This window comes from Solea solea, chromosome 13 (genome assembly GCF_958295425.1).
Source record: "Solea solea chromosome 13, fSolSol10.1, whole genome shotgun sequence".
NCBI lineage: Eukaryota > Metazoa > Chordata > Actinopteri > Pleuronectiformes > Soleidae > Solea > Solea solea.
Genome location: NC_081146.1, coordinates 26,153,367 through 26,176,498, shown reverse-complemented (window position 1 = coordinate 26,176,498; position 23,132 = coordinate 26,153,367). Strand labels below are relative to the sequence as shown.

The 23,132-nt window shown below is 40.5% G+C and overlaps 3 protein-coding genes across 4 annotated transcripts in view; 1 reads left to right on the top strand and 2 right to left on the bottom strand.

Annotated features, from left to right (window-relative positions):
• Positions 1 to 1,404: 1,404 nt before the first annotated feature.
• Positions 1,405 to 9,570, bottom strand: LOC131471654 (gamma-aminobutyric acid type B receptor subunit 2-like). The gene is made up of 19 exons (XM_058648320.1): positions 9,196 to 9,570; positions 8,625 to 8,762; positions 8,015 to 8,185; positions 7,837 to 7,938; positions 6,872 to 6,937; positions 6,606 to 6,794; positions 6,267 to 6,533; positions 6,001 to 6,061; positions 5,822 to 5,902; positions 5,478 to 5,628; positions 5,263 to 5,395; positions 4,537 to 4,635; positions 4,344 to 4,457; positions 4,159 to 4,269; positions 3,860 to 4,087; positions 3,612 to 3,758; positions 3,235 to 3,301; positions 3,055 to 3,157; positions 1,405 to 1,619 (listed from the first exon to the last, which is right to left on the bottom strand). Exons 1-19 carry the CDS (start codon positions 9,448 to 9,450, stop codon positions 1,502 to 1,504), a joined length of 2,601 nt encoding a protein of 866 aa, XP_058504303.1. The 5' UTR covers positions 9,451 to 9,570; the 3' UTR covers positions 1,405 to 1,501.
• Positions 9,571 to 9,842: 272 nt separating this feature from the next.
• On the bottom strand, positions 9,843 to 13,146 carry rpp25l (ribonuclease P/MRP 25 subunit-like). 2 transcript variants are annotated; one of them, XM_058648340.1, is made up of 2 exons: positions 13,013 to 13,146; positions 9,843 to 11,702 (listed from the first exon to the last, which is right to left on the bottom strand). In XM_058648340.1, exon 2 carries the CDS (start codon positions 11,700 to 11,702, stop codon positions 11,034 to 11,036), a length of 669 nt encoding a protein of 222 aa, XP_058504323.1. In that variant the 5' UTR covers positions 13,013 to 13,146; the 3' UTR covers positions 9,843 to 11,033. The 2 variants fall into 2 exon arrangements, with proteins under 2 accessions (XP_058504323.1, XP_058504322.1); XM_058648339.1 differs by having other exon boundaries at positions 12,971 to 13,061.
• Positions 13,147 to 13,231: 85 nt separating this feature from the next.
• Positions 13,232 to 23,132, top strand: part of col6a4a (collagen, type VI, alpha 4a) — a 56,967-nt gene continuing 47,066 nt past the window's right edge. The window contains exons 1-3 of the mRNA XM_058648344.1: positions 13,232 to 13,362; positions 15,384 to 15,500; positions 19,092 to 19,234. The gene's annotated coding sequence lies outside the window, so the exon portion shown is untranslated. The remainder of the gene's footprint in view (positions 13,363 to 15,383; positions 15,501 to 19,091; positions 19,235 to 23,132) is intronic.

The following is a 23,132-nucleotide window of genomic DNA, read 5'->3' as shown; positions in this document are numbered from 1 at the left end:
TTCAATTTAAAGCTGAAAACAGATTCTGTCACGCAAAACTATCAGACGAGACTGAGGGAGCATGTGTGTGTGTATGCAGCAGTAGAGCAGGGGTGGGCGGAGACAAGAATGACCAGGGTTGGTTTTGCAGTAGAATTCACTTGTGAAACTTTTGATTGGTGCTTCTTTGACGCTTCTTTGTGTTTGCAGGCGTCTCACTTTGCTAGCTCAAAGTTGCTGTTGCCTCCGCTAAAAAAAATCACTTCCTGTGTGCAGCACAAGAATGTCACCGGGCGACACAAGATCTAAACACAGATCTCCTCTTTATTGTTATTTTAATTACTATTATTATGATTATTATTATGATTTCAGTTATTATTATGTCTTCAAACATTAGTGTTGTGATCCCCCCCCACCGTGTTCGCGCTGCAGCAGGTCAAAGATCGTGTTTGTTGTATCAGACGGATTTCGTAACTTTCGAAAATCCACAGTTCGTTAATGTTTACAGATGTTTGTTGATGTCGCTGCTGTTTTTTCTTTTCTTCACTGATGTGTTTTCACAGTGATGGTAACGTTTTTGTACGTTGATTGATTCTGACATTATTTTAGTTTTTTAGATTTCATTTTTTCTCTCTTTGGTTTGCTGGTAAATTATGGAACAGTCGAGCAGATGAATTAAAGCAGCAGTAAAAACTTAAGTCAGTTTAAAAGAATATAGAAAATACACATTTTAAATAAATATAAGGATGAAGAACAGCAGTTTAATCCAGAATGGTCGTGTTTAAAGTCAGAAATGTCTTGTGTTGCAACAATATTGTATAAAATGAGTGTAAATATGTAAATATTTGGTGATGGGATAAAGTAAAGACTATACATTGAGTTGTGTGTAACTGGAAAGTACAAGTTTATGTTATTTATATATATGTATGTATATATATATATGTATACATACATATATACAGTATATATATACGTATATATACAGTATATATGTATGTATGTATATATATGTATACATACATATATACAGTATATATATACTGTATATATGTATGTATATGTATACATCTGTGCAAAAACTCAAAAACATTTTTTTTTGTCTTTTATTGTGAAACTGTGACAGAAAAACATATCAAAAGATTTAAAAAAGTTCAGTTTGTGTCTCCTGTTTTGTGTTGAGTCCTGGTTTTATTTTGTAGTTCACTTCCTGTCTTTGTTCTTTTTTTTCCCGCTCTTTCGATCGTTAGCTCCGCCCCCATGTCTCTCACCTGTGTTGGATTGCCTGCCTGTTCGCCACGTGTTTTCAGCATGTGGATCGTGGTCTCTGCCTCCTGTGAGTTCCACCGTCGGGTAAGTTTTTCATAAAGATAAAATCACCACAACTTTCCTTTGGTTTGTGAGCCTCTAAAGAACTGGATCGTACCATTATGTTCAGCTTTATTCATTTGGTTTCGTTCAATCCAGGACATTCATGTTAGAACACACACATAGAATCAATAATCAATAATATCATGTGACTGGCTCAAATGTAACGCGGCTCCAGGTCGGACAGACCGGAGCTGCTGGAGCTGACGCCGCCGATGACGGGCAGGTAGGAGCGATGGAGGATCGGCAGCTGCACGGAGAGACGCCGCTGCACGCTGAGAGGAAGCACACACACACAGACAGGAAGTTAAAAAAAAACTGCTGCCATGACAAGAGACTGCGCTCATGAGGAGAATCTCTGCAGTTTTTAGGAGCTTCATTGCAGGACCAACACATCCTCTCTTAACTAATTAACTTAACTTAACTAATGACACTTTTCCACGATACAGTTTCTACTCACAAAGATGTCTTGTTTTTGTTCATAAACCAAAACGATTCAGTTTGAATGATTTCTTTGTTACATGGAACAAAGAAACTAGAAAATATTCACATTTAAGAAGCTGAAAAATGACAGAAAGTAGAAAATATTCACATTTAAGAAGCTGAAAAATGACAGAAAGTAGAAAATATTCACATTTAAGAAGCTGAAAAATGACAGAAAGTAGAAAATATTCACATTTAAGAAGCTGAAAAATGACAGAAAGTAGAAAATATTTACATTTAAGAAGCTGAAAAATCACAGAAACTAGAAAATATTCACATTTAAGAAGCTGAAAAATGACAGAAAGTAGAAAATATTTACATTTAAGAAGCTGAAAAATCACAGAAACTAGAAAATATTCACATTTAAGAAGCTGAAAAATGACAGAAAGTAGAAAATATTCACATTTAAGAAGCTGAAAAATGACAGAAAGTAGAAAATATTTACATTTAAGAAGCTGAAAAATCACAGAAACTAGAAAATATTCACATTTAAGAAGCTGAAAAATGACAGAAAGTAGAAAATATTCACATTTAAGAAGCTGAAAAATGACAGAAGGTAGAAAATATTCACATTTAAGAAGCTGAAAAATGACAGAAAGTAGAAAATATTCACATTTAAGAAGCTGAAAAATGACAGAAAGTAGAAAATATTTACATTTAAGAAGCTGAAAAATGACAGAAACTAGAAAATATTCACATTTAAGAAGCTGAAAAATGACAGAAACTAGAAAATATTCACATTTACGAAGCTGAAAAATGACAGAAACTAGAACATATTCACATTTAAGAAGCTGAAAAATGACAGAAAGTAGAAAATATTCACATTTAAGAAGCTGAAAAATGACAGAAAGTAGAAAATATTTACATTTAAGAAGCTGAAAAATCACAGAAACTAGAAAATATTCACATTTAAGAAGCTGAAAAATGACAGAAACTAGAAAATATTCACATTTAAGAAGCTGAAAAATGACAGAAAGTAGAAAATATTCACATTTAAGAAGCTGAAAAATCACAGAAACTAGAAAATATTCACATTTAAGAAGCTGAAAAATCACAGAAACTAGAAAATATTCACATTTAAGAAGCTGAAAAATGACAGAAAGTAGAAAATATTCACATTTACGAAGCTGAAAAATGACAGAAACGTGTTACAAGAGAACGTAGCCTGTAGCGCGACAACATCGTCAAAGAAAACAAAGTTTTTTTGTTGTTTGTTTGTGAACCCACTTTTCGGGAGAGTTGACGTCGTCTGGACTCGACCGCTTCCTCCGGGAGTTTCCATCGTCAGAGACTCGAGCTTCGTCGCTCCAGCTCACAGATCGGACCTCACCTGTCCACAAACACAGACACTGGATTACGATGTTGTTGGATTACGATATTTTTTTGCGTCTGTGACGTCGTTGTTACCGTTTTTTGTTCTCGCCTCGGTCGCCTTGCACAGCTGCGTCGTTACACTTTCTATTTCTACGTTGAGCTGCAAAGAAGCATGAAAGAACTTTCTCAGTACTTAGTTTAAAAGGCAGGGGGCGCTAAAAAGAAAATAAAAGCGAAAAAGGCAGGGGGCGCTATAGGGTTAGGGTTAGGGTTCATCTCCACATTGTTAACAATGTAGGGAGCAAGCCGAAATGAAGTTGCATCGAATTTCACAAAACTTGGTGGGAACTTGTCACAGCCCAGGACGAACAAAAAAGTCCACTGGGACCATGACCTCATTTTGAATTTGGCGTCCATCTTGGCGGTCCCGCTTCGTAAAATGAACGCGTTTATCGTTTCCGTTTCCTCACCTGTGCGTTTCGACTCTTCAGCTGTGTGTTTAACCTGCTCGACTGTTTGTCGCCTTCCTCTGAGGCAGCTTCATCCTGCTGCTGTCCACCTCCACCTCCACCATCATCATCATCATCACCGCCACGGTTCATCCACACGTTTAAAATCTACCAACACGTGACAGAAACGTGGCGTGAGACTCTTCAGTCCACTGGTGGTTGAAATGTTAAGAGTTAAAAACTGATGTGGAAACAAAGAAGACTCTGACTGTCGGAGCAAACATGGAGGTCAGGATGAAGACGTTGCAGCTGAGGATGAGGCCGCTGCTCACACAGAACTGAAGAGGAGGATTGTGGGTCGTCAGCAGAGACGCCGTGGCCCCTGACGCGCTGAACGCCGCCACAGCAAATACGCTCGGCGTGAGACGTCGGCCGGAGACGCCAGGACGGTTCGTCTCCACAGACCTGATGTTCCAGGCCAGAAAACATCCCAGACCCTGAAGACACAAACTTATTATTTATTGCTGTAGACCAGCGGGGGCTGCACACGTGCTGCGTCAGCACTGACCAGCAGGGGGCCTTTGTATCCACACACGGCGGTGAGCCACAGCTCCATGTTTGTGCTGCTGCAGTGTTCAGAGAACGGCTGTGTGAGGACGCCGGGGTCGGCAGAGTCGCTCTGAAACACGGAGAAATGTTTATTCTGAGAGAACAGCGCCACCTTCCTGCAAGAGATCATCCGACCCTATTTACCTGTGAGCGATGCTGCAGCTCCACCCGTCTGAGCGGGTCCAGGATCTGCCAGCAGGTCAAAACAAACGCATCTAGCAGGAAAATCCAGAGCAGAACACGACAACTCTGCTGCTGCTGGAAACACAACAACAACAACAACAACAACGACGTCACATGACCTTCAACAGCAGTATTGGTGTGTGTTGGGATCTACCTTCTGTTTGACTCTGTGGAGAAAGTAGAGCGTCCATGTTTTGGAGAGCAACACAGCAAAGACTACAGTGTGACCCACGGACAACGTCCACAGACGAACCTGAGAGGACAGAGGTTACCGTGGAGACGGTTCAATGACTTCATCCTACACAAACTTTGGCCTCTTAACAAAGGTCTCACTTCATGAAATCTACGTCAGTTTAAGTCTTCGATGTCTTCAAAACATGTTCACGTCTTTATCTCACTGTAAGACAGACTTTTCCAACAGGAAACTGAAGTGTGTAAACCACTCACTCTCCCACACCAAACCTCAGAGAGAAAATCAGTGATTTTTGCTGGCGGAGACACAAGAGCTGCTGGTCTTCTGCTGCCTCGTGTGGTCACTTTGTGTCACAGAGGTCAATCCAGACTTTTGTGTTTTCTAATACAGAATAGACAAAATAAGACATTTGAACTTAGTGATGGAGGCAGCAGTGGATCAACAACTCCTGTGTGTGTGTGTGTGTGATGTTAAAATCACTGATTTTCTCTATGGTCTTCGGTGTGGGAGAGTGAGTGGTTTACAAACTTCAGTTTCCTGTTGGAAAAGTCTGTGTAACAGTGAGATAAAGACGTGAACATGTTTTGAAGATATCGTAGACTTAAAGTGACGTAGATTTCATGAAGTGAGACCTTTGTTAATTTTGCTCAAACTCTGTTTTTGTAACATGACGTTAGTTGAACTGACGGAGCAGAGAAGTTCAAACGTCCACTCAGACACTGACACTCCGTCCAGACCAGAGAGCACGACTGAGGAGGAGGAGAGCAGGAGGCCCAGCAGGAGCAGCACGTCCTGGGTTCTGCTGCTGGACCCCAGAAGCCTGAGGGTGAGACAGATACAGAGAGAGAGAGACATGTCATCAGTGAGAGTTCACACACACACACACACACAAACACACTGACCAGAGTCTTCCACTGATGATGACGAAGCAGAGGACGAGCAGAGTGATGAAGACGGTCACAGCTGCAGCAGAGGACACGATGCAGTACAGCAGGACGGTCACATGGAGGCGCTGCAGACGTACCAGGGTGTGGTCTGTGGCTGGTGTCACACCTGCAGCACCACAGTGACATCATTCATCCAGTTCACACTGACATAGAGGTCAAAGGTCATGGCTTAAAACTGAACACAATGAAAGTAAAATATGAACGAGCAGTTTATCACGGAGATTAGATTTCAAAATAAAAGTCATCAGACCTGTGATGGTTCCTTTTCAAAATAAAGGATTTCAGTTTTGATTCCTGACCTTTGAACTTGAGCAGGTGATCGTGCAGATGCAGCTGCTCTGTGACTGTGGAGAAGAGACCCACTAACACACCACTGCTGTCTGAGGACACACACACACACACACACACGCAGAGACACACTGTACTGTACATGTGATCAATCATGTGACATAGTCTTTTTTAACATCAGTGAAATCACCTTGAAACTGAATCAGCTCAATGGTCGACATTCGCTCTCCGTTTCTAAACCGAACTTCTCCCTGAAAAACAAACGTGTGTACAAATATATACTATACACATATATGTATGTATATATATACATACACATGTGTATGTATATATATATATATATATATATATATACACATATATATATATGTGTATGTATATATATATATACATACACATATATGTACAGTATATATGTATGTTTTCTTGTCGTGTTTCACTTGCGATCGTTCTCACCGTGACTCCATCAAACCTCGTCCTCTTGATGGCGTCCAGCAACATCCTCTGCTCCTCCTCTTCCTCCTCCTCCTCCTCCTCCTCGCCGCTGACCGTCACGTTTCTCTGAATGCCGTACTTCTGACGCCGCTTCACCGCCTCCATCACGTGACCCAGAGCCGTGGCGGCCACCCACACGCTGTCGTAGGCGAATGCGTGGAGGGAGCTGACCTCTGACCCCTCCTGAACCAGCTGTCCGAGGTAGGAGTCCAGGAAGTTCTGGGGTGTCTGCAGGTCAAAGGTCACTGTTTAAACACCAGCACTCACACACTGACTGGTGTGGTGGTCTGAGTGTCTGACCCGTCCTGAGACGCCCGGCGTGTTGGCGTTGGCGAGCGCTGTGATCTGCAGTCTGATGGATCCGTCTGCCGCCATCGCGAGACTGTTGAGCTCACACGCCGACGCTCGCCACCCGAGCCTCCAGCCCGCCGTCCCGCTGTCGAAGACGATCCACTGGTACTGAGGTCCGAACAGGTTCAGCCTGTAAACCTGAGGGGGATGACATCATCAAACATGTGCTAATGTTTAAGGGAATGAATGAATGAATGATGATGTGATGAACTTACGCAGCAGAAAAGCTCAGAAACTAAATCTTCCTCAACGTGTGCGATGACGATGTGAACGTCATGATCCTGCGACACAAACGCTGTCATTTTAAAGGAATAGTTTGGTGTGGTTGTGTGGGTAATCAGCACTGACTGTGCTGTGAGCGCCCCCTTCTGTTATGATATTTTCAAGAACATGTTCACGTCTTTATCTCATTGTTATACAGGAAACTGAGTAAGTTTGTAAACCACTCACTCTCCCACACCAAAGTCCATGGAGAAAATCAGTGATTTTAGCTCGGAGGGACACAGGAGCTGCTGGTCGTCTGCTGCCTCGTGTGGTCACTTTGTGTCACTGAGGTCAATCTGAACGAAGGTTTTCAAACACCAAATTCATCAAAATAAGACATTTGAACTTAGTGATGGAGGCAGCAGTGGATCAACAACACCTGTGTGTGTGTGTGTGATGTTAAAATCACTGATTTTCTCTATGAGGTTTGGTGTGGGAGAGTGAGTGGTTTACAAACTTCAGTTTCAGAGTCTTTTGTTAAGTGCCTAAAATCCGTTTTTCCTTGTTTTCCCACTGGCAGCTTTGTTTTCACTGAGAATGATGCCGTGTTTTACTTACATTGGGAAAAACAACATCATGACATGTTCCCTGGGCCATGAATACCAGTTAATAACAATAATCAGTAAGTCAATAAGTCATTTTGCGCACACAAAAAACGTAGTAAAATAAATTAAACATTACTATGTGTACGACTGATTTACTGTGAAACAAATACAGAACAAAAGTAGCAGTGTTAGTGTGATGACCGTCATTGTGGAATCCCATATCAGGGTTGGGGAGGTCGCTCCGACTTCAACCACGTTCTTGTTGAGGGACCTGAACCCTAAACCCGGACATTCTGGGCTCAGGCTGATTCTTACATGACTATGAATTACTGCCTCATACAACCACACTTCACAAAAACATACAACCACACCTTCAGCCTCCGCAGACTGCTGCACACGTCGTTAGAAAGACTCTGTGTGGAAACAGCGTGGACGTCAGTCTTCAGCAGCTGTCGCAGCAGATCCGTCTTCATCTGCAGGGACAGAGACTTTCTTAAACACGTGAACACTGTGGAGTCAGAGGAAAGGTCAGGAGGTCACCGGCATCACCTGGGAGAGGCGGGGCGTCTCCTGTGTGACAACGCCCACTCTCGCCCACTGGTAGCGCTGCAGCAGTTTGACCGCGGCCTGGTTCACGACGCGATCCGACGGCATCAGGCTGAACAGGTTCCTGTACCACTTCCTGTTAGCAAGACTGGGTGACGTGTCTGCGAAAGACACCTGTGACATCAGAGGACACGTGTGTCAACACAAGGTGATGGATCAGTGCAGACCTGGTCTTTGAATTTGGACTTTGTCTAGTGGTGTGTGCCTACATGGTAAATGGTCTCTGGTTGTGGACCTGGTCTTTGACCTGGTCTTTGAATGCGTACAAGGTCTCTGGTTGTGAACCTGGTCTTTGAATGTGTACATGGTCTCTGGTTGTAGACCTGGTCTTTGAATGTGTACATGGTCTCTGGTTGTAGACCTGGTCTTTGAATGTGTACATGGTCTCTGGTTGTAGACCTGGTCTTTGACCTGGTCTTTGAATGTGTACATGGTCTCTGGTTGTGGATCTGGTCTTTGAATGGGTACACGGTCTCTGGTTGTGAACCTGGTCTTTTACCTGGTCTTTGAATGGTCTGGTCTGAGGATGTGAACCTGTGGACTAGATCAGTACCTGCACCAGGTTGAGAGCGGGCAGAGCGTGCGTGATGATCGTGGTCACAGATGGACACACCCCTCCAAACACCAGTAGGTACTTTGGCCCCTCCCACATGGTGTCAAACAGAGCTTTGAGTGATTTGGCAGGATCACACTGCAGAACAAGACGATAACAAGGCGACATTAGTCATAAACCCCCACCGTCTCCATGGTAACAGATCATACCAGGAATCTATCGTGGTATATGCGGCATCTTTTGGGACAAAAGACTTTCCAAACATGATCAAGAACCTCTGAAGAGTGTGAGGAGTCTATCAGGAATTCTCTTGTGGATAATGAGGATGAAATCAGGAATATTGTGAATGCATTGGGAGCGTAACAAAGTCTCTCAGGACCCACATCAGGAGGGTATCACACGTCCGTCAGTCTTTTGGGTAATCTACCGAGAGTCAATCAGGGATCTATCAGCTGTCTAGCAAGAGTCTATTTGGGATCTATTGGGAATCTAGTGGAGATTTTCCAGGAATCTTTCAGCCGTCTATCAGGAATCTATTAGAGTCCATCAGGAACCTCTGTCTGAGTCAAACCTGTGAGTCCACCAGGTGGAGCTGGATCTCGTAGTTTCCCAGTGGTGCTGGTTGTTTCTTCAGGTCCTGCAGAGCCATTCTGATGGCTGAACCTACACCGGCCGTCAGGTTTTGGCTCCCTGACCCAGAGTCCACCGGCATCATCCACAGTACCGGCAGAGGGTGTCGTACCTGAGCCTGGAGCAGGTCGACCGCCAGCCCGTGGGCCAGCACCAGGACCAGGACCAGCAGCAGCAGGAGGAGGCGTCCACACATCTCCACTCTCTGCTGTGAGTCGAGTGCTCGGCTCTGATCCTCTTCCTCCTCCTGCTGCTGCAGAGAAAATCTAATCCTCTTGTCCTGTAAGACGCTGAAAGTTCAACTGAGGAGATAAAAGGATCAACGTCAACACAACATGTCACCACCACAACAATCCTGAAGACCTGAAACCTCTGATTTCTGCTGCAGCGTCAAGCTAAACTCTGAAAATCTACACCTTTGAGCAGAGGATCCAGCTTTTGTTGGGTTTACGATTAAATACGTTTTGTAATTTGATGATTAGAGTTCAAACATTTACTTTTAAACTCTTTATTCGATCAGGAATCTTTACTTATTTGTTTGGTTAATATTCCAATAGGCTTATTCTCACATGCAGTTCCTGGACAAAGTTCATAAAATAAGTATTTTATTGAAGCTACAAAGCTATAAAACATTACTTAAGTGTGTAAAATAAGAAATAAAATAGACGCAATTCAACGGTGAATGCACCATAATTTAGGACACCCTATATTAAATTAACAGACACTGAAAACACGCAACAGCATCGATGCTAACATCACAACAAACTGTGATACATACTGTAGTTTTCCTCAATTTTACTACATTTAAGTCCAAATGACAAAATAAATGGTATAAGTTAATTTAAATCAATTTCACCCACATTTACAAACTAAAAATACATTAAAAAAAACATAATTTAAATTAAAAATTGATAAAACTTTTTCAGCTTTTCAAATCTATTCACTTTTAGTCAATAGATCAAAATCAACAAGTAACAATTATTTTCATAATCCAGTACTTATTTGGTCCAAAAAATGTTGATCAGTGGAAATGATTCAGATTTAATGATTTCTTTGTTTTAAGGAGCAAAGAAACCAGAAAATATTCACATTTAAGACGCTGAAAAATCACAGAAACTGGTTTTAATTATTAAAAAACACTCAAACCTCTTAATCTATAATAAAAATAGTGTAGTAATTGTTGCAGCTCTGGTGTTGTCAGTTGAAAAGCAATTAAAAAGAACATTTCCAGGTTTCTTTGCTCCATAAAACAAATAAATCATTCAAACTGAATCATTCTGTGTTTGTGGACAAAAACAAGACATTTGAGAAACATCATTAGTTTGGGCAAACATTTTATGGACCAAACTAATCAATTCATAAAGAAAATAATCAACAGATGAATCCATTATGAACGAAATCGTTAGTTGCAGATCTGGATTGACCGCAGTGATACAAACTTACCACATAACGTGGTGGTTTATCAACTGCATGAGAAGGCAGTCCAATGTTCAGCTGAACAGTCAAACTCACTCAAACTGAATGTTTTTGGTTTGTGGACCAAACGAGTTCCCGACTAATTCAGACACCATCAGAAATATGAACTCTAATGTAAGGATGACAATTAAAGCATTGCATTTTAACTGACATATATATAAAAATGAATGAATAAATCGCAGCCTTTATGCGATTTATAACTGCTTTGGATTTACAAAACAATGAATTGTTCAACCATAATAATAATATCAATAAACTAACTTCTTCATGGTCACACACAGTTTATAAAGAATCTGAATTAGCTCATTTGTCTCTGCTCCGGCTTCCCTGACGCCCGGGGCCTTTTCCTCTTCCTCTCCCTCTCCCTCCTTCTCCTCCTCCTCCTCCTCTCTTCCTCCGGTGTCCTGGCCTCTGTCCTGTGACGCCTCCACTCTCCTCTCTGCTGGACGACTGAGCCCACAGGGCGTCGTATCTACCCGGCGCCTGGTACCCGGGTTCTCTGGCGTCAAGCGGCTCGACAGAGAGGAGGATCCAGATGGCGGGCAGCTTCCTGTTGACGGTGAGGCCGTCGAGGCCGGCGTCGGGCTCCAGTGGCTCCCACTCCTCCACCACAGAGCTGTGCAGCAGCCTGGTGAGCTGGTGCAGCCCCTTCACACGCCGCTTCACGATCTCAGCACAGGTGATAGCCTTGGAGACGCCTTTACCGCTGGCGGTGAAGACGACCTGTTTGCAGAGCGGGGGGCTCGCGGGTTCCTGTTGTCCCGCCACAGCCACGCCCACCTCCTCGGGCGCAGGTTGTCCCGTCTCTTCGGCTGCTGGAGGTTTGGCCTCCATGCGGCTCAGGGCGAAGCGCAGCAGGTTGCGGATCTTGCTGCCGTCCTTGACGCGGATCTCCGGCGTGTCCGGGGCGAGGTCAGGGAACGGACAGACAGATGGCTGCTCCACCGTTCGCGCTTTGGTGTAGTTTTCCATCTACAGACGACAGCATGTACACATCACAATTAGTTCTGATGAGATTCAAAAAAATCAACACAGATGTTTCTGAGATTAATACTAATTGACCAGAGTTTCATATCAGGGCCATAATCTTCATCTTCATAATCTAAAACACCCCTGACTGTGCCAAGAACCGGATTGAGTTGAAACATGGAGGAGGCAAGGAGAGAAAAAAGATTTGATCTACTTTACAAAAGGCTCGTGGAATGACATTGAAGATATTGCAAGTAAACCAGCAGAGGACAGGCACACTTACTCTTAATAAACCATGAAGAAAAAACTAATTTCAGCCCCATAACAAAAGGCTCACCTTATAAAACCTATGCCTGCTTATCTTAAGAATACTTTCACGTCTTTATCTCACTGTTAGATTGACTTTTCTGGACTTTGGTGCAGGGAGAAGGAACAAGGTGACAGGACAGGATAAATGTCGAGTTTCAAAAATGTCTTCAAAGTCATGTTGCTGTTGGATTAGCAGTGTCTGATTCAGGTCCAGATCTGGCGCTGAACTGGGTCAGTGGTTTAGAAGCAGAGGCAGAACCAGGAGAACACATTCCTGACCTACATCCTTTTGCATAGGGATATTATAGATGATAATAATATGATGATATTAGATCAGCACTTACCTGCACACTAAACCACAAACAATGACTGCAACTGTAGCAAAGTAGTTACAGCCGAATTACCACGTATGCTTTAAGGAGACTAGTAGTCCTTTTAAAACATCTCTAGAGAACTCTTGAGCTTTAACCTTGTTTCGATACACTAGATACACGATACTGTCATTTTTGTTTTCCTTAATGAACAGCATCCCCTGCCCTTAACCCCCAAAACGATGATGTGTGGTGGAGTGGATGTATGCCGAATTCGATAAGGCATCGGACTGATTCATAAACATGTACTGCAATGTCTTGACACGACTGCAATTTTACACGAGACAATATAAATGTTACATTTTCTACGTTTTTCAACGGGTTTTGGTTCTTGCCCGTTATGTGGCGGTTTTCTGGCTCAACACACTTTATTCCGACACGAGAGCGACACTGAACGAACGTCACTGATCTACTTTAACTGCGACTTTTTTATTAAACGACATGAATCCACACCGAATTTTATTTATAGCTGTGAGCAAGTGTGACTATGCTACGGAATTACCGCGTAGTTCATGTTTACGGAAACCCCCACTATGACGTCGCAGAATATCATCAACACAATTATTATATTTAAAGGTCATATAATCTTACCAGACTGTTTGATTTCTGCTACTTAACACTCCACATGTTTACCTTATCTGCCGCACTTTACGTTGCCGTACGTCGGCGACGACTGTCGCAAAGTGACGCGCCTTTCTGTAGTTCCTGAAGAGCGGAATCAGCGCGTGAAACGGGAATAGAATCCGCAGAGAGTTCCTGTTTTCGGTTTATTTAACCTTTATTTGACTGTTCGGGAAGTCAAAGTTACATATTTCGGTGGTTTGAAGTGTTTTAAACACGTTTTTATTAGCGAGTGTTTCCCTCCACCAGCAACAGGGGGCAGCAGTGAAGCCTCTCTCGGAGAAAATGGCGGTGAAGAAGAAAAAGACGTTCGGCTTGAAAAGATTTAAATTGAAGTTGGACACGCAAGCTAACACTCAAAGGTAAGACAAGCTGTGTTTTCACACGAGTTATATTTATTTGTTTTGTCAAGAAAATACAAAAAAAAAACTTATAAGATTATCCTTTATACGTTTGGTTTAAAAAAAAGTCCAAAACAGAGCCGCTCAACTAAATTAAATCACCTGTAACTGCTGTCAACAACATGGCCACCACTTAAATCAATCTGAAGCACTCATTTTTAAATGATCAGAATCAGTTTATTTGATCAACGAATAAACAACATGTCTGATTAGGACCGAAATGATTAAGCAGTTAATCAATTATTAATCAAATAGTTTTCTACTTTTTTTAGTGTTTTTGCTCAGTATAAATCTGTCAAACTGATTCGTTTTTGGTTCGTTTTAACAAAACAAGACAGTTGAGAACAAAGCCATGTGAAAACACTCATTTTCCCTCCACATTTTATGGACCAAATGATTATGGGATTGACACTTGGGTTAGGATTGGGAAAGGATTAACAAGAAAGGAGGGATATTTGATTACCATTCAGGAAATAGAATGTGAAAATCCAGAGGAGAAGACACATTTTCAACTAACTAAAGACATTTAGGGCTGCTGCAATTCACAAATATTTTGTAATCTGTTAATCTGGCAATTTTTTTCTTGATTAAAAGGCTGTTTGGTCTAGAGCTGAATCGATTATTAATCGATTACTAAATTAATCGACAACTATTTTGATAATTGATTAATCGGTTTGAAGCTTTTTTCATGATTAAAACAAGATTTCTGATTGTTTAAGCTTCTTAAATATGAATATATTCTTAATTTCTTTGCTCTGGATAACAAATTAATCATTAAAAGTCAATCATTTTGGTTTGTGGACAAAACAAGACATTTGAGAACATCATCATTTCCAGGTTTGACAAACACCGATCAACATTTTTTAAGGTTTTCTGATATTTTATGGACCAAACGATTCATCGATTAATCGAGAAAATAATCGACAGATTATGAAAATAATCGTTAGTTGCAGCTCTAGTTTGGTCCTCAACATCTCAGAAAATTTAAATTATGTTTTCAAATGTCTTATTTTGTCCACAAATGATGATTATTATTTATAAATGAAGCAAAGAAACCAGAAAATATTCACATTTAAAAGGCAGAAAACTTGCTTAAATCATTAAAGAAAGCACTCAAAAATGTAGTAACCGATTAAAAATGGATCAGTCTATGGTAGTTTAAGTCTACCGTATTTTAAGAATAAGTTCTTTGCCTTATTTTGACAGAAGAAACCTCTGTAAACATTTGAACGTCCATCCTAACAGCCCCTTAAACTTTTAAAATGAAGCTGAAATTGTGTCATTTGTTTAATAGAACAGATTTTCAGAGATGGCAAATGGGTATTTTTGTTTATCCTTTACTGGTTATATTCATTAATGTTTATGTTAGATTAAGCTGATCAGAGGAGCGTTATACCCAGTAGAAGTTAGAATAATGACATGGAAAGGCAGAAGCAGCAGTTCTCTCCTTCTGCTGCAAGGTGGCGACACAGTACCTGAGGAGAAGTGTTGTGACTGGAGGTGTGGGTGCAGATCTTACTTTATTTTAGGGCTGCAACCAACTAAAGTTCTCAATTAATTTGGCCCTTAAATGTCAGAAAATGTTGAAAAATGTTTCAACATGTGCCAAACCTGTAAATAATGATGTTCTCAAATGTCTTGTTTTTGTCCACAAACCAAAATTATTAAAGTTTAATTAGTTCTTAATTATATGGAGCAAAGGAACCAGAAAATATTCACATTTAAGAATCTGAAAAATTACAGAAACTTGTTTTAATTATTAAAAAAAAGCTTTCAAATCGGTCGATCAGAATTGTTGTCGCTTAATAATCGATGGAGTAATCGTTGCAGCCCATCTATATTTAGGCTACTGTTACCTTACTGTTTAAAGACTTTCCATCAAGTACAAATTTAATTTACTGTTGATATCGACCTCTAAAAAACAACATTGGTCGACTTATACAAAGAATCATGTGTGAATCTGTGTCTGTGATCGTGCACAGGCTGGAAAAACTACTGGAGACTCAGCCATGTCACATGACCTGCAGCACCAGACCGTGGCCACTAGGTGGACACGACCCCACTTTCTCTGTCATCCATTGTGTGGCGTCAGGAGGAAGGTACGTTGTTTTCATGAGTCTTTAGACTTTTTGCTACACTTTTTCTACTGCACAGTCATGGCACGGCTCGACTCAGTTTCCTTTTCCATTAGTGATAGTACTGAGTCATTAGAGTCAGTGAATTAAAAAGATTGGTTGACAGAATGGTTCAGTCCTTCAGTCACTGAACTGAATACCAGTGAACGTGGTGACGATGGCCGGCTTTCTGCAGTGCTGTCTCTAAATCCCCTGTTCAATATTGATATTTTATACATTTGCTTTGCTAAATGTTGGAGATGAACGCATGTTTTCAGGATTTTTAAGTCTTTTTAACTTTGATCTACAGTTGGACATTGTTGCTTTGACTCATGACTCTTCAGTGACGACACTCTCTGACCAATCGGTGACCATCACTGTAGACGTCATGCATTGTATCGTCTCGGCTGAACATCATCATAGCAGGAACTTAATGGGAGTCAGAGCTCGAAGTATATAATGGAAAAGCGCCAAAAGAAGGCGCTCCTCTTTAAACACACTGATATTCTGGGTTCCAGAATCCTCTGAAAGAGTCCATGTATGATTGAGTCCAGATGATGGTGCCAGCTCAGCTTCGACACTGGCAGGCAAAACGCATTTTTATGATTCCACAGCAGAGACGCTGCTAAGACTAACAGCTTCCGCAGAGGTCAGAGGTCACCTGGCTGCCTGTTTATTCCAGTGTGATAAAGAATTCTCCCAGTTTGAGCTGAAACCGATCACCAAACTCAAGTTTAAAGCTGCGGAGACGAACTGTGGTTTCAGTTTAAATGCCCCCCTGGTGGAGCAGGCTCCTCCCTTAATGTATGGGGAGGAGCCATGACTTCACTTTTAATGCTTTAATCCAGTGTTGTTTTCATCAACAATGACGATGATGAAATTATTTATTAATTATTTCGACGCCCCTTTTTTTTCATGACGATAACGAGATGGTGACTAGATGAACGTGGATCTTTGATGACAAAAACATGACGAGACGTGTGTGAGTTTTCGTTGACGTAAATCTTAGTGTGTGGTTTGTCAGACGTTTCTGCTTATTGTGCGTTAATCTGTCAATTAAAACCTAAAAATTCCTTGGTCCGTGTTTCAAGACGGACAACCCCCGGTGAGGGGGGCAGCCCGGCGGGCGGGAGAAGCCACAGCGAGGGCATATGTCCGTGCCCCTGGGAAGCGGTGCACCACCACGGAAGAAATTTACTTTTCACAACTGATGTGTGACCCTCTTGTTTGATGAAGTCGACATCAATTCATGAAAAAAACCTTTGAAAAGTTGAAATATGGAGATTAAAGGTTTCTGCCCAACAACAATCTCCAATATTTACTGACCTAAATGAATTTGTTAAAAGACTATACTTCTTTTTTTTAGTTTTTTTTAACTAAAACTGAAAAACTGTGATGAGAAGCAGACGATGGAGCTGACAGCCTTGCAGGGTATGATCCACTTATGATGCAACATGTTAAACCTCTGAGTGTGTCCTGCTGCATATACTGTACACACACACACACACACAGCTGTTGGCTCTGGGCCTCTTGGCGTTCAGGGAGAACCTGGCGTTCACTGTAAATGTTCTCTAACTGAGTCTGAGGTGACTGTGAGTCCTGATATGATGTCGCTGTTAGCACTGATGTCTTTATTACCAGATCAAGACTCTCACAAGCTTCACTCCCTACATGTTGACTTTTAGAGCCGAGGCTCAGTCAGGACCAGCTGGGAGATGTCCAATGTCCATAAAGTGTTCACACAGAAGAGTCTGTGTTCTCTTAAGTATCCCTTAGAATGTGAACTTGGGTCTGAACTGATTTTACTGGTTTGTACCGGAAACCATGTACATGCACATGTGCGACGACTTCCTGACGCAACGATTGGCGACAGGTTCGAGGATTTTAAGTAAAATGTTATTCTACATTCTCATATTGCTTGGCAATAAATATCCGATTTCAAATCTAAATCTATAAAGCAGTTTAAAAACAACTACAGCTGAAACAAAGTGTAGACAATAATAACAGACAATAAAATACTGTACAGAATATTAAAAAGGTATACAGACACAACAAATATATTGATATATTTTTTAATTTTTTGAATTTAATTATTTTTGTTTGAAGCAGAATTCGACCACATGTATAGTCAGTCAGTATTTTGATTTGTAATTATGTAATAGCACAGTTGATTATATTTTATTTCGCACACACACACAGTACACACATGTTCCCTCTCCTATGGCCAAATCACAGAACAATACAGTACATTCACATCTACAGAAATCTATCACATCATCTTTCCTCCTCCAGATACCCGGCCAAAACAAATATATAGACCACACACACACACACACACACACACACACACACACACACACACACACACACACACACACACACAGTCTGTTTCCATGACTTCAGAGGACATTACTTTGACTTACATTCACTTCCTGGAGACTTATTTTAACCCTAACCATAATGACTGCTGGTCTAACCCTGATCCTAACCCTAACCTCATCCTAACCATACAACATGTTTTCACCATAAAATGTAAGAATTTGTTATGGGGGAGTTAATTTTTGTCCCCCATACAGAAGACAAGTGTCCATAATGTGACCGTTTAAACAGATTTAGGTTCCAACAACATGAACACACGCAGACAGGTTTGTGCAGCTAGTCTTCTCAGGACTTACGTTTACATTTAAACAGACAAAACAAAGCCTTATCACTCACCTCAACCATAACCACAATTCAAATATTAGTCCTAAATTTCCTGCCTCATCAAGACCAAGTTCTGGTCTCCATGAGGACGACTGGTCCTGACGAGGTCAGTGTTTATGACAGAAAAGAGGTAACAAATGTAAGCACACACACACACACACACACACACAGCTCAAGCATCTGCTTTATCTTCTCTAGAGGCAGTTTTAACAGGATCATACAAAACTCGCCAGATTTAATAGAATTTCACAGTGATTACAGCATGAGTGATGAACACATCACAAATATGGTTATGTTTTAATCTGAGTTGTTTTATATCTGAACCCTCTGAGAGCAACTAATCAATGAGTAATTGGCAGCTATTTTGATAATCCATTAGTCTGTTTGAGTGTGATTTTTCAGCTTCTTAAATGTGAATATTGTCTGGTTTACTTTGCTCCATATGACAAAGAAATCATTAAAACTCAATCATTTTTGGTTTGTGGACAAAAACAAGACATTGAAAACAAAACAAGGCATCAAAAAGAAACAGGACGCGAGCACGAAAGCCAGGGGCCAAAATGGTATGGAATTAGAATTGTGTCAATATTTTCAAACAACACTTTTTAAGAAGCAAATAAAATATCGATTTAATAATTCAAAAATATTGTATTTTATTGTTTGAAAGTACATTTGTTCTTTACGCCGTGGTCTTTTGTTTGTGGACGGGCCTGAGGAAGCTGCCTGCTGATTGGCTACTGAGTTTTGGAGCGACAGCTCAATGGACCAGAAATTGTCACACAAATATTCACAAATTTGTGTGACTGATGAAACGCTTGAGATTCAGATTTAGCTGGGGTTTCTCAGAATTGTCCTCTGCTGTCTCTGATTCAGATCCTGCCTGCTGGACGGCTGGTGGTTTGTTATCTGGGGGGTGTTTCCTGCTGCAACAAGCCCTGCACCTCCCTACATGTGCTCTGTGTCTGCAGAGACTTTGGACACTCAGCAGCAGCAGCAGCAGCAGCAGCAGACGACCTGTGAGTTTTTCTTTAATATAGTAAATGCATGAAGTGTGTTTGTGCAGATTTGTGTTTGTTGTTCAGTTCAGAGCTACTTTGGGACTGATCTAAAAAAATGTTTTCGATTTAATCAGCTCTAATCTGTGCTCACTCAACTTTACATGAGACAAAATGTTTTATAGTTCAGTGTGGACTCATTCATTCATCTTAAGGAAATACTTGATGCACAATGCATTTTGCTTGTTTTTATCCTTAAATAACACACTTCAGCTGTTCTGTCCCCGACTTTTTGCGACTTAAATTCATAATGCAACACATTTCCAGCCAAATCTGACACCTGATAAACAGACAAATTATTTCCACAAGATATTTGGACAATGATTCAAACTTCATGTTATGCATGTTATTTAAAACATATATCTTAATAAACGTTGGGCAAATTCAGCAAATTTGTTTGGGGACCCAAAAATAGCCTCCCGTGTCACATCTGTGGGTCCCGACCCAGTATTTGGGAATCACCTGTATAAATAATGAATTTTGTTTTTGGTATTTTATGATTAATCTGTTTCTTAATTGATCTTTAACTCTTTAAATAATGTATGAATCAGTTTAAGTGTTTCTGTGATGTCAGCTTTTAAAATGTGAATTTGGACAAACCGAAGCACACTAGAGAAAGCGTGTGAAACGTTTACTACAGCTAAAGGCCCATACTGCAGTTTCTGTAGCTGTTTTATTTGTTATTTCCATTGTGAAATGACAGAAAGAAAAGAAAAAAATGGCCTCACGGTTTCAATTATGTTTTGAACATAAATTTAAAGATGTCTATTGAAATGTCAGATTAAAGCAGCAAATCCTGCTGCAGGATAAGTTATAATGTAAAAAAAAAAGAATGAGTGTGCGTGAGTCTCTGTCTTCAATTTACTGCAAGAGATTTTTTCTTTTTTTCACATAATGTTGTGTGGAGTCTGAATGTAAAACACAGGCTGTTTCCACTTTTCACCACATGTTCTTTTTTTTCTTCTTCTTTAAATTCCTTTGAACTGTGCGGGGTCGACTCTTGTGTTTTCCTCCGTGATTTACATGATAAATTTGGCAGAGAAAAGTTTTTTGTTGCAGTCAGATTGTATGGAAGTCCCTTCAGGACAAAACTTCTGCATGTTGAAGAAAGCACAGGAGCTGATTCATAATCAAATGTTTTGTCTTTTATCATTTAGCCACTTTGTTTGGACTATAAATTATTGTATTAAAAAAAGGCCTGAATTATCTGCTTCACTTCTGTGGGTTGACCACTCGGAGTGTTAGCTCAGTAGCTGCGTCGCTAATAATTTCATAAATTTTAAGTTTATTTAAGTTAAGCTTTAGTGTCTTCACACCAAACGCCGTGCAAATGTTGCGTAAAATTATATAACTTACAAAGTTGTCGTGCCTGGTGATGATTAGCATTTTCTGCTTTGGGTGCTCAAATTTAAATATTTAAAATGGAGGGAAAATCAAACTGTTTTTATCAGAAATACATAGCGGACCCTGAGTCAGCGAGACCTAGCTAAGAAAGAGAGGGCGGGGCCGAAAGTTAGCGATTTGTGTGTCACTTTATTCAAGATGTTTGTTGTTGGCTGTTGGTTAGCACTAGCGCCACTCTCAGGCGACTCATGCTGGTTGCGTTTGAACGTAAAAGTACTGCTACGTCACTTTCTATACAAATGCAACTCTGACATCAAGCAACTAAATCAGCAAATCATAAAATCTCCCACAATGTGATGGCGTCATGCTAATGACACAAACTAAAGTTTGCTCTCTACAACCAAACAAGGTTTTATATATATTTTTAACTTGCTCAGAATTTATGTCATGGTTGGACTTCCACAGACCGTGCAGCTCTGCTTAATGTGAGTGTATGAGATCTATTGCAGTCTTTGAGACTGTCACTGTAAAACCCCACCACCACCCCTTAATCTGCAGCTCATCTGTTTCCTATCCAGCCCTCTGTACTAAGACCATAAACTCACCATGGATGATTGCATAATACTCCTATGAGCCTGAATGATGGCTGTGCTGCTTGGCACTGATTTCATCTTCATTGGGAGCCTTACTTCAGCTCATATCACCACCGCACTAAATTCAGTGGAGTCTCAGTGAGGCGTTCAGGTGCAGCACATTGTGTTCACATCCACAGCAGAGCAGTAAATCCTTCTGGTCGATGTCGAGCAGGAGGAAAGGTTTGCAAATGTTTCACATTTGTGTTGATTAAACCGATTGTTGCTATGGGAACTCCAATGAAAGAAATTATTTACTTATCACTTGGAAATGTTTGTGCATGTTTGTTGTTGAACTCAACCTTTACTGTAAATTGCTGTCATGATTTCCCACTCCCTGCACATCAATGTCATATTTGGCATATCACAGTAACGCTACTCTAGTGTCTCCTCCACGTCTGCAAGTAACTTTTAATTCAACATTGAAATATAGTAATAAAAAGTTTTCTACATTCAATGATTTGTCCATAAATTGAGAGAAAACTCAATGTGTAAAAAATGTGCATCAGTCTTTCTCAAAATGTTCAAAAGCAATCCTAGCTAAACGTAGCTAAAGTACCAGGTTTTATTTATGAGCAACACTTCACTACTCTTTCAAGCTAAATAAGCTAAGGTAGCTAAGTTACTTTATTTAAATGAAGCTAAATTAATTTTAGCAACACATTAGCTTTATAAGTTAATTTAGCTATGGCAGCCAAGTCAGAGCTGGTGATCAGGACAATTGTTAGCAACACATTAGCTTTCTAAGCTAATTTAGCTATGGTAGCCAGGTCGGAGCTGGTGATCACCGATTACCAAATATTCTTTTCCATTTGTCCATTATTTTTATCTAGTTTGGTCCGTTTTCAAATGTCTTGTTTTGTCCACAAATTATTCAGTTTTTATGATTTCTATAATACATTAAGCAAATAAACCTGAAAATAGAAGCTGAAAAATCTGAAAACACAAATCAATTAATTGATGATCAAAATAGTTGACTGTTAATTTAGCAATCGATTAATAAACTAATAATTTAGTTTCAACTTCTGATGTAAATGCAAATGATCTCAGGTCACAGGCTAAGTTAGCTCAGTCAGAGCTGGTGAAAGGGTCCCAGGTTTATCTTTTACTTAATAAAAAAAAAAACTATTTGTGACACTTCTCAACTTTATTTGACAGGATAAGCATTGATAAGATTTACTGAATAGCTTTTTTTTTTAGCTGTTTTGATCAACAAAAAAGGCTCAGGTTATAGTATAAACCTGTGTTTCACAGATGTTTTCCATAAATAAGCACAGTTACTGTGATAAACAGGGAGAAGGTTAGAAGCGAAGGTGTGTTTATCATACATCTACTGTGTGTGTGTGTGTGTGTGTATGTGTGAGAGACTGAGAGAGACGAGACGGGGTCTGAGGCCTTTTTTGGTCACAGTTTACATTTCTAAATGTACGGTCATTAGCAGCGAGAGCTGGCAGAGGTGGGAACCAATCAGATGATCTGATTAGGATCAGGACTGCCGAGGTTTCAGGAAGCTGGTCACTCCCATCAGATACTCAACATAGCCTGGAGCTTTCTCCTCTGCTCACACATGTTTCAGTCAACAAGATGGTTTCCAAATATGTAAGGAAACTTTAAAAAAAGAAAGGGAAGAAGTAAAAAAAAAAAGTATTTAACATATGCAAATTGAAAAACAAACGTAATGTTATACATGCATACCATACCATACTACAACATGCAGTAATACTGTTTTCATAAAAGATAAAATTCAATAAGTTTGTCACTATGAAAATGGCTCACTCTTCCACACCAAACCCCATAGAGAAAATCAGTGATTTTAACATCACACACACAGGAGTTGTTGATCCACTGCTGCCTCCATCACTAAGTTCAAATGTCTTATTTTA

What these genes read in the sequence shown, in the direction of transcription:
- LOC131471654 (XM_058648320.1), bottom strand. Translation starts at nt 9,450, where the DNA reads ATGTGTGGACGCCTCCTCCTGCTGCTGCTGGTCCTGGTCCTGGTGCTG. An exon ending in CGTTTGAACTTCTCTGCTCC is followed by an intron (nt 4,636 to 5,262) that starts GTCAGTTCAACT and finishes CTGTCCTCTCAG; the next exon opens with GTTCGTCTGTGGACGTTGTC. An exon ending in GACGTCAACTCTCCCGAAAA is followed by an intron (nt 1,620 to 3,054) that starts GTGGGTTCACAA and finishes GCTTCCTCTCAG; the next exon opens with CGTGCAGCGGCGTCTCTCCG.
- rpp25l (XM_058648340.1), bottom strand. Translation starts at nt 11,702, where the DNA reads ATGGAAAACTACACCAAAGCGCGAACGGTGGAGCAGCCATCTGTCTGT.